We start from the raw sequence: 11749 nt of genomic DNA on the forward strand, positions 1-11749 counted from the left end.
TGTGTGTGCTGAAATTGATGTGAATACACTAATTATGTGCCTATATGAGTGGTTTATAATGAATGGTGTGCTTATGTTCTTCATGTATGTGTAGAAAAGATGTTATGTATCTAATTTTATATGATGGTTATTGAATGAAAAAAGAAGCAACTAAAGGATGGTGCAGGCCCTTAAATAATAGATAAAATGGAATAAATGATTCTATTGGCATGATTTCTAGCTGTTGTTGTGTTTTTGGTGATTGTGTTTAAGGTTTTATTTACGTGAGTTTTAATAAGGATTTTTTTCCTTTTGGTTACTGTGTTTGTATCGGAATTATAGGCCATGCAACTGTTGGATGTTACTGAGGTTGGAAGTGAAGAGATGGAGCTTGGTGATGAGGTTTTGGAATCTAGTTTAATTTTATGTAGTCATAATTCGCATGTTTCATTTGATAAATAATGGTAATTATTTTTTCTTTCGGACTAATACAAAATGTAGTTACCAGATCATGGTTGCCTACAAAAAGACGAGATACCAAGAGTTGGAATGCGGTTTGCGCAGTTACAGATGGCTCATGACTTTTATGTTACCTATGCAAAGAAAGTAGGATTTGCAACTAAGATAAGGACGACAACATATGACAAGATCACAAAGGCTCCCCTTAACCAAGCTATACACTGTAATCGCGACGGGTATCGCAAGTCTCGTGTCAAAGCACCAACGCGGAAGAATACGATTTCAGCTGCTGGGTGCAAGGTAAGGATATATGTCAAGTTTGATAAAGACATGCAAGACTAGGTTTTGTTCAAGGTTGAGTTGACGCACTCACACCCTTGTTCAGCGAGAAAGGCAGTGCATTATCATGAGTATAGGCAGCTGACCATGCATGTGAAGTGCGTGATCGAGGATAATGATGAGGCTGAGATTCGACCAAATAAGACATTTCTTGCTTTAGTAAATGAGGCTGGAGGCCCCTCTAACTTGGGATTCTCAGAGAAGGATTTAAGAAACTATATAACAGCAAGGCTCTGAACTAGCAACGTGAATGCGGATGTAAGGGAGATGATGAGCTACTTCGTGAGAATGAAGGACATCAATCCGAATTTCTTTTACGCGGTGAAGTTGGACGAGGAGTGTAAATTTGAGAGTGCAGTATGGGTGGATGCAAGATGTAGGGCGTCGTATGAATACTACGGAGACGTTGTGTCAGTTGATAGCACCTACCGTACAAACAGGTATGAAGTAGTTCAATTGGTGTTGTGTCCTTTATTCTTTTAAACTCTATCTAATCATGATGGGCATTTCTTATGTCTAGTTGATTTTTCTGATAGGCATGGATTACCGTTTGTGTTGTTCATTGGGGTCAACAACCATGGTAAGTCAACCCTCCTCGGTTGTGCTTTACTGGGAAATGAGGAAATTCCAAGTTATGAGTGGGTTTTTAGCCAATGGGTGAAGTGCATGAGAACTGTTCCACAGCGTATCATAACCGATCAATATCGGTCCATTTTTGGTGCGATCAGAAATACATTACCCGACACATGCCACCGATGGTGCATCTGGCATATTACGAAGAAGTTACCGAGCAAGCTTGGGGGTTACCGCCGATACAGGGATTTGTATGATGACCTCAATGATATTGTGTGGAACTCTCAGACCGAGGAGTCATTTGAGGATAACTGGTCAAAATTTATAGATGAGTACAAGTTACATAACAACACATGGCTGTCAGGTCTGTTAGTGTATGATTAATTCACGCGCTTTAATTGACAATTATTTGGTATCTGAATTTTTCTTTATTTTCTGTAGACCTGAATTTGCTAAAATTGGGATTCTTTATTTTCTATAGACATGTATGATGACCGACGCATGTGAGTCTCCATATACTTCAAGGGTGAATTTTAGGCAGCCATGAGGAGTACACAAAGGAGTGAGAGCATGCACGCATTCTATGGTGGATTCTTACACAGTAGGACTAGCTTAGTTCAATTTGTTCACGAATATGACAATGTGCTTGGAGTCAAGGAGCAGTGGGAATTGGAGGATTATGCTGCAGACTCGAGGGGGGTTATCCCTTGTGCAATGAGCTCGCCTATGGAGAAACAGTTTCAGCAAGAGTACACTACGAGCATGTTTAGGGATGTTCAAACTGAGTTTGTGAAGAAGGCTGATTGCAGAGTTTCTGTAGTTGATAAACAATGTCCATTGGTCTGCATGAAGGTGGAAGAGGAGAAACTAGTCAACGGTACTATTCTATGCGTTCTGTACGATGTTCACTTTTACCATTCCACACAGGAGGTTCGTTGTGAGTGCAATCTTTTCGAGAGTTCAGGTGTGTTGTGCTGTCACTATCTTAAAGTTTTCCATTTGTATAAAGTGTACAAAGTACCTACCTGTTATGTTCTCCCTCGATGGAGCAAGAAAATAAAGCGCAAGCATACGTATGTCAAAAGTAGTCATGATGTCAGTCGGTCGAATGAGAGTCATGTTGCATTCAGGAGACTGTGTGCACACTTCTATAATGTTGCTCAAGAGTTCATCGGTGACGATGATGAAACAGCATTGCTGCATGCTGCTTTGGAAGAAACAAGGGCCAAGTTGGCTGCGCACCGTGCCAAGAAGAGGTCCGAAAGAGTGTCAAAGACCCACACCAGCATTGGCTCACAAAGTTCGAACGTTGTCGGTGTTGATGACATCCAAGGCCCATCGAAGGTCACCACAAAGGGCAGGCCAAAGAGTAAGAGGCTCGGCGCTGCCCTTGAGAAGTCCTTCAAGAATTCAGCTTGGAGGAAACACAAGAATTCATCCCCGGTACATGTTTGGCTTAATCTCAACTTTGTATGTTTATTTGGTATAGTACTATGCAAGAACATAACTGTTGGCCTTTTTTTTTTGGCAGGTGGTTTGTCCGCACGCACCTCAAGATGTAAACCATGGTGCTGTTGTTGACCGGAATGTTCCCGAACAAGCCGGTGGTTTCATGTCTTTGTTAAGCTCCTTCAACAAAAGTTAGGATTAGTTGGACAAGGTTGTGATAGTGTTTATTTTTTCATCTCTGTGTTTATAGGATTCATATTAGTTTTAAGGTTTGTAGGCAGCTGTTGCAAAAGTTCATATGTTATTAATTCCCATAACCCTTTTTTAATTTGTGAGAACGAACCACTTTACTCTTTTAATTTCATTTAGACTTAATGCATAATGAGTATAGTTGATGGTTATTCTGTAATTTACGAGTTACGTTAATAAATTTGTACTTGATTTCTACATGCTTTACTGTATAGTTTTTCGGTACGTAGCCATTCGTGCTAGACATTGACTACACAGTTTTTTTTTCACAACTAAAGTGGATGTTCAATTCTATAAGTGATTGGATGTTCATTTTCACTATGAACATGGATGGTTATCCGTGGGTGATTGTGTGTGCAACGATTGGTGGTTATGTTTTACTAAACTAACACGGTTTCGTAGTGTTATGTTAAACGGTCATGTGGTACGTAGCTGGTCGTTTTAAAGAGTTGTTATATTGTATATTTACCAAGTTACACTGGATGTTCATTATAGTATCCTTTAGGATGTTTGGTTTAGCTATATTTGTAGATAGTTATTTATCACCTATTTCAATATGTACTATCTGTAGCCTGCAATCCAAAGGAGTCACTGCATCTTCTCTTAAAACAAGTGATTCCATAGGTCATAACGTTACACATTCAAGTCAAATCTGAAATACACAATAGACAACATGTGACGATAAATAACCAAACAAATGTTCGGTTCAATATGCGCAAAGATGGTTACTTTACTCAACAACTTTGGTAAATCCGGGAATCTAAGCTGCAAATAAACATAGCTCCTTTTAAGGTAACATAACCAATAAATCCTTTAATTGTAGAAAAAAATTCCTCCTAGAATCATATCATTCTAATGTGACATAAATAAATCACTAAGAATATAAGTAGTAAGCAAAATAAGTATAATATGGTAGTCCAATTCACTGTAGCTAAACTTAAGTAAGCAACTTCTTCCTCCCTTTGCGCATTGCCCCCTTCGGTAATCCTTCCGCACGTTCAATCAATGACCTCGTGCTAGGTGCAGTAAACGGTGAACTAACTTCCCTTTTCTTGTTCCATGGTTGATTGCATCAAACAGGTTTAACCTTGTCCTTCAATAATAAAATAAGCTGGTGAACCAATACATTGTGTGGGCCACAGATAATGTCTAACATCAACTCCATCCTGTATGATCTGAGTGAATCCTGTGAGTAGATTTACCAGGAGATTTAGTATTAAGAACCGTTACAGTGATATTTGTACAACATGAATAATGACATTTGCGCAAATGTTTATTGAACAAATCTCGTCCCATTCGTCAAGACCACGATCTTTGGTCCAACTTTCCATGAACTTAATAACGCACATGCCACAATCAAAGCTACAGGAAAATAAAATACTTTTGCAATTAGGATGACAAAAAGTTTTAACATGATATGCCCCATTATTGAAAGAGAACTAAAAAGCCTCAAAGTTGGGTTATAATTTCATCTCACTTGTTTGGTTTCTTTTGGAACCTTGGTGTAAGAACGAGATGGGCCGTATGTAGTCCGAATGAATGCAGGAATAACAATGCTTGCTATATCCTCATACAGTCTCCCCTGAAAATCATGGAACGAACATAGTTGAACAACATGCTATCGAATTAGATACTATAGCTGCATATTGAATAAAAGAAGTATAATAGCTTACCACATATGCATCGAGTTTATCCCGTTCATCATCTTTTGGTGCAGAATGCAAACTATCGAGTATAACTAGGCGCTTCGCATTCACCTCAAATGCATATACCCACAAATGGCCCCTCCAACAATTAGGAAAAAACCACTGCAGCAAACAGCACATATGAATGAGTTTGTCTCGTGAGAAAAAAAAGGAAAAAAAATCTATTGATCTCCCTCGACCATTCAAGAACCAGAACATACTCAAATCATATGACAGCCACGACATATTTATTAAAAAAACGATAAAAATTTAACGACATGGATGACACAGGAAGGCTATGGCAACTATGTTCTATTCTTAGAATACCCACCCAACCTATTTCCAACAGCATAGTATAGTAAAGTCAATCAACGTAACAACATGGGAAACCCGAAACGCAAAATATGCAAATAAAAATACCCATAAGAATAGTTGGTCACAGTGACCCCCCGTTCCAAATTTAACCATGGATTTAATATTGGAATCAAAAGTCCGGTTTAGGTCACGTATACAAATCGTGGTGAAATAAAAAACGACACGTAAATAAACCAATACCAGGTTCAGGGAGGATATAAATATTTCAAAACAAAACAGCAACTCACCCATTTTCTCTTTGCTGCTACTACTTTGTCAAAGAACCTAGTATCCTCACCAAAGCTTGGACTAAGACCAGCATAAATTGGTCTCACACCATCAATAAATGATGCCAGACTATCATTTCGTGTCACTGATTCCTGCAAACCCACACACATAGTAAGAATCCCAACAAAATATTTTCCAAATTGTAATCAATAGAATGTAATTACCAATATGCCTGGACACACGCAATAGAAATCTCACTTGAATCTAGATGATTCGGTGTCGTTGAAGGAGTAGCACATCCATTGAATTACCTACACAATTTATTTAGCAAGTGTAATCTAAACCCCGATATAAAGATAGGGAGTTAAAACGCATGATTAAGTTCATATACTTACGCAGCTGTTGACCCAACTGCGGGCTTTCAAGGTCCAGAAGTCCTTCCTTTGTAATACCATGTAGTCCCATCCTTCATAGGAAGCTAAATATTGATCTTTGTTCAAAGACGAGTTAACTATCCATGTTCTAATTTATTTCTCCTTAGTCTCCCCCAACTTTATATTTCTTAGGCTTGGATGAATTGAATGTATCAGGGAAGGGGTTGGAGTCTTTTCAAGCTGAGTTAAACCGAGTGAAAAGCTAGGTCTCCCGGGACTCGGTGTATGGTAGCTTGATTTGTTTAGCAACACCGTTTATAGGGGCTGCATGATTATGGCCTTTGTTTCCCGCCCCTATTTAACATTATTCAGTACTTGCTCAAATTCAGGATACTGAACGATCGAGATGTCGAATTCGCTGCAAACGAATGCAACATGAAGTTAGCTAAAACGACAACTTATGCCTAGCTAGACGGCTAATCACAAGGTAGGGTATGAAAAATAAAGAAGAGAAATATACAGCAAGGTAAGCCAGAAACCACTAACCGGTCAAAATCATAGTCACTGAGCTGGACATGTGCTGTTGGCGGCGTGTGTGGAGATATATCCTTGTGGTCAGTGTTTTCTTCTTTAGGACCTTTATAATTGTCCTTGAACATGGGCTCTGCTTGTTTTACATCTTGTGGCGGAGCCTGCTGTTGGAATAATCGTATCCTTCTAGCAAGCGGTACGTCGTCCTCATCATCAGAGTCCGGGACTACCAATGGTGCACCATTGCTTCCTGGGACAATTTCTCTTGGAATTGCTTTTTTGGTGCCGCTTCTAGATCGGCTTCTGCGGATAGGCAACTTTCTCCTTGTACCAAGCCTAGATTCCTGTGGTGTATATTCATACATATTGTCATTTGCATCAAAATACTGAAACTATTCGTCATATATATCGTCATTTGCATGAAAAAATAAACACCCATGATAACAACACAAGTAATGGTAATTAACCAAGCTCACCTTCTGCGTATCGATATTCCTATGCTGAGGTTTTGACCGGCTCCTAGTAGGTGGCGACTGGTCGGAGTCCTTGCAGTGCTATTTTCTTCCATTGTTGACCTTGCCACACTGTTGGAATTACAAAAGAATTAACAACTACATGCACATCACAGCATGTTGCACACCAGGCAATGATGGAATGTACAAAGATAAAGAAGGATGCATGAAAATACTAACAAAAATGAATCACAAATTAGCAATCCAGTTCAGATCATAACCCCTTTGAACATCTTAAATGCATATGTTTACATAACAAACACAATCCAAATAAAAAATCAAAACCGACCATTCCAAACAACTCTCCCAATTTTCCTGTTTAAACATCATCTATCAAAACCGACCATTCGATTATATAGTAAAGTTACCTTCCAATTATACAAACCCAAGATCTATGATAAAGAACAACCATCCAATCAGATACTCGAGTAACAATCCAACAGAAAAAACTCACTATCTATCATAAAAACTAACCATCCAAAACCCTACTAAAGTGAACATCCAAATGGCTTATGAAAACTATAAACGTACTACGTGGAGCAGTACAGCCCTCAATTACAACCACACCAATCATCAATAAAAACTATTTTCACACAATCCATCAACTTGGCAACCCCATAAAGCAATTCTTTCATACATAAAAAGCCATCCAAATAAATAAATCATAAGTTATCTAACCAGTTTAGATCAGAACCTAATTTGAGCATCTTAAATGCATCTGTTTACTTAACAAACTCAACCCAAATAAAAACTTAAGAAAAATAAAACACAACAAATGTATTCAAACAAGCCTTCAACATAAAAACATGTGAATAGCATTCACGGTAATTGAGACCAGCTCTCCCAAGTTTTCCTTTATAAACATCATCTATCAAAACTAACCATGCAACCACGTACTGAAGTAATTTTCCAATTTTGTAACTGCAAATTCTATGATAAGGATCAACCATCCTATCACATAAGTAAAGATCTAATTAAATGAGCGCACGATCTATCATAAAGAAAGCAGATCACCTTATCCGCCTCCTTATATCTTGGTTGAGATGTAGTCTTGCCTTGGGTAGACGGAGATTGGTCAGGGTCCTTGCGGGGCCTTTTACACCTTCCTTTCTCGTTAACTGCTTTATTAGAAGACTGTTTCTTCTGTTTTTTTTTCCTTTCCTTGCATTTTTGACTATGCAACCCTGTGTGTTCAACATGAGACAACAAAGAGAGGGAAAAAAATCAGCGCGAACCTCCAATTGCATTTGTGTTCAACTAGATTATAAAAAAGAGATTATTAGAGATTGAACTTGTGAGATAACATGGTCGGCCTTCTTATCAAGTTCATTAGTGGTCCATTCAACAATCCAAGGCTCGGGCACTTGACATGCATGCAACAGACCATGCTTTAAGCGCTGAAAGTACAAAACCTATACATAAGTAACTTAAATATTAGGACTTACACCTTAAGCTGTACATAGTTTTTGAATTTACGTAATTTATTTGCAATACCAGCAACATGAACATGCACCCGCCGCATGTTTCCCGGTTCTCATCTTGGAATTTTCTTATCGCATCTCGCAACCACTTTAATATCTGATACGGCCAATAAAATCTTCTTGGGTTCGAGACATCCAATATCGGAGGGAGGTGCCATGGAGAAATAGTCTGCTGGCTTGTGGGGTTAAGAAACATCTTCAAAACCACCAAGATAAAGTATCTTCTAAAGGTCATCCTCTGTTGCTCGGTCTCCATTGGACAGGCAAAGACAAAGTCCCGCAGTTGTGTTGTAGTTTTCTTTTGAAACTCTCTCTTAATTGCCAAATGCGATGCATTTTTTTTCTGCAGTTCTGGGATTGGGTCACCTGCGCGAAACGAAACAGTTTACCACAATTATTACATGTCAACAACGAAAAAACCATAACCACACAGAGGGATTTTTACATCTTACATAACTTCCACTAACCTCGAGAAGGTATGCTGAATACATTGCCGATAAGTTCGGCAGTAATGCGAATGTCCCCTGCGTCGACTCTGAGAGTGTTTGTCTCCACATCACAGGCCCTAGCTAGTTGGAGCATGATGCCCTGCTTCACATGCCATTGTGGTACCCGGTGCAGGAAATCAAATCTAATGGCCTCAATCTCGGCCAACTTAGCCTGCTCATTATGTCGTTTCAAGTGGGTAAATAAGTTGCTAATGTAGTAAGGTGAGCATCACGTCTCGACTAATTTCTGTTGAGCAAAACAAAAAAGGATCAGAATAATGTCAAAAAATATAACCAAATATGTTCATTTATTCATGTAATCAATGGGATACCTTTTTATCCATCTGAGTTTGTGTTAGGCCGGTATAGAAATCGGTTTGTTCGAGCACCGTGATAATTTACTCATGCAATAGTCCCCCTGAATTCTAAGTCGTTAACTCTTACAAAAGAGGCAGGTGACCTGCAGCCAAATAACGTAAATAACAGCATAATATTACATTTCAATTGATGTAACCTTAATTATTTGAGCTATATGGCACGAGAATATAACACTCATGTATCGAGGCAAATAAGAAAATATTGGTTGCAAAGATTCTAGCCTTTTCCTTATATCTGCTATGCTATAGAAGATATATCAAGATCAAACCTCAAAATTTTCCTTTTGTAACCATCTATAATAAAGATAAAAAACTAATTCATGAAGACATAGCAGCAAATACGAAATCCAACTGTCCAACCACAAACTTAAGTAATGATCCAAATAAATATGGGCAATGTCTATCAGATACACCAACCATCTAATACCCTACTAAAGCGACCATCCAAATTGCTTACAAATATTACTAACAAACCAAGAGGAGGAGCACAGCTATCAATTACAACCACACCAATCATCAATGTAAACTACTTTCACATAATCCATCAACTTGGCAGCTCCACAAATCAATTTTCCCCTTTACAAAAGTGCATACGAATAAATGATTCACAAATTAGCTATCCAGTTCAGATGTACTCCGATTTGAGCATCTAGAATGGAAATGTTTACTTAACAAGCAAAAACCATGCAAAAACCAAAAGAAAAAATAAACTGGAACATAACAACTTAACATCAAAATAGCATTTACATTAAGTGTTTTCAAAGTAGCCTTTAACATAATAACATTAAAATATCATTCATGGTCATTGAAATCAAATGCTCCCAATTTTCCTGCGTTAACATCATCTATCAACACCGATGGCCACATTACATACTGATGTACCCATCCAATTAAATATCCCCAGTAATTATGATAAGGACCAACCATTCAATGACATAATAAAGAAGAGTATTTACAAAGTATAAAATGCACAAAATACACATTTAAGGTTTTATTCCTCTTCTTAGCACGAGATTCAGTGACGGCTCTAAACTGTTAACCAATAGGTTGGAACAAAGATGAAAGATACATGATTCACGCTGAATCTAAAAAGGCTTCAAAAAAATTAATGAATACAGAAAAATAGAAAGTGGACATCGTGATGTAAAGTCGTAGAAACCAAAATAAATGTTGTGAAAATTAATATCTAAGGAACACTAGACCAAAGGGATTCACCTTAAGGACGCCTGTCTTGTAGAAACCTTGAATCTGGGATAGTGAGATTATTTTATTGCTTCCTGAGGCACACACAAAAAAATAGATAATATTGTATAGTTATCCTGCTCATGTAGTTGGAAGCATGAGGTAAACACAATAAATAAAAACATAATCAAATTTGGTTTGCACAAAACAGCATAACACAAATATGCACATCAAGGCCATCAACCCTTTCCTTATATCCAAATAGCAGATATTACCTTGTTAGAGTCTCTTAAATGCAATTTTGTCATCCGGGATTAAAAATCTAACGGTGCAGGCCTGAGAAAAAAATTATTTTACTTTTATTACAAACCAATAACTAAAAGTTCAGGTAATTCTTTGGCTACAGTGACAAGAGCAACGCAGTAAGAATTGGAAATTGTCCAAACTAAAGAAAAATTGCAAGACTAACCATCCAATACCCTACTAAAGTAACCATCCAACAAATATCAACCATTTCAACAATTGTCAGCCAGTTTACATCACATTGCATGCACATGATCCACACGGAAAGAGAAAAAAAAATTTAAATTTAACTGCTATATAAACAAGATCACCAAACTTTTTTGACCTTTCCCGCGCTAAAGTTAAATCATCATGAATTGCAACAACCTAAACTAACTACATATTCCACAGGCTTTGGGATACTAAAATCACACCTACTGCTTTCTCATCATGGTTAATCACTCATATTAGCAACAAAATCTATCTATAGTACAACATGCAACAGCGATTACCATTCGAAAAATGAACAACTCCACCCACTTACCTTGGATGGTTAGCATTCTTCAGGTCATGATGTTCGTTGTGTTTCCGGTGAACCGTTGACGAGCAGGTGGCTGTTTTTCCAAGGTCGGATCCTCCGCTGCTTAGAGACGACGGCGTCTGCGCGAGGAGAATTGTGCAGCTGCTCGGTTGGCGGTGAGGGCTCCCTTGGCTACAGTTCTGGTCAGAGGCGTAGTGCGCAAGGGCTCGGTTGCAGTGACGGCGGGATGTTCATCAGCAACAGGGCGCCGGACTTGAGGGCAACGATGAGGACGCTTGCGAAGACGGGTCGCATTCTGCAGTTGCAGCTTGCGGCGCTCACGGGTCTGCATCGTCGCCAGTCTGTGCAGCGATTGGGAAGGGTTTTGGTGGGGGAGGCAAACGGTGACAACCAAAAGGATTGGGATTTTGGGAAAAAAGTGAAAATAACAGAAAAGGGGTGGTGTGGTAAATTAAACAGCCATAAGAGATTAGGGTTATTAATGGGTTAATTTTCTCTTTTAATTGTAATTAGGCCTAATAAACAGCCCATTGTAGCCATTGTATACATACTTCATTGTCTCCCTAGCAGAATTCGAGAGGACCAACAGAATTTGTGATGATTAGCCAGAAACTAGCCATCATCAATATTTTTAATGGTGTGAGATAACATCTAATAGTATAAGAT

The 11749-nt window shown here is 38.5% G+C and overlaps 1 protein-coding gene across 1 annotated transcript; it reads left to right on the forward strand.

Annotated features, from left to right (window-relative positions):
* Positions 1–1065: 1065 nt before the first annotated feature.
* LOC114925512 (protein FAR1-RELATED SEQUENCE 6-like) lies at positions 1066–1734 on the forward strand. Its single transcript, XM_029293871.1, has 2 exons — positions 1066–1217; positions 1314–1734. The coding sequence occupies exons 1-2, from the start codon at positions 1066–1068 to the stop codon at positions 1732–1734; spliced, it is 573 nt and encodes a 190-aa protein (XP_029149704.1).
* Positions 1735–11749: the final 10015 nt, after the last annotated feature.

Source organism: Arachis hypogaea, chromosome 16 (genome assembly GCF_003086295.3).
Source record: "Arachis hypogaea cultivar Tifrunner chromosome 16, arahy.Tifrunner.gnm2.J5K5, whole genome shotgun sequence".
Taxonomy (NCBI): domain Eukaryota; kingdom Viridiplantae; phylum Streptophyta; class Magnoliopsida; order Fabales; family Fabaceae; genus Arachis; species Arachis hypogaea.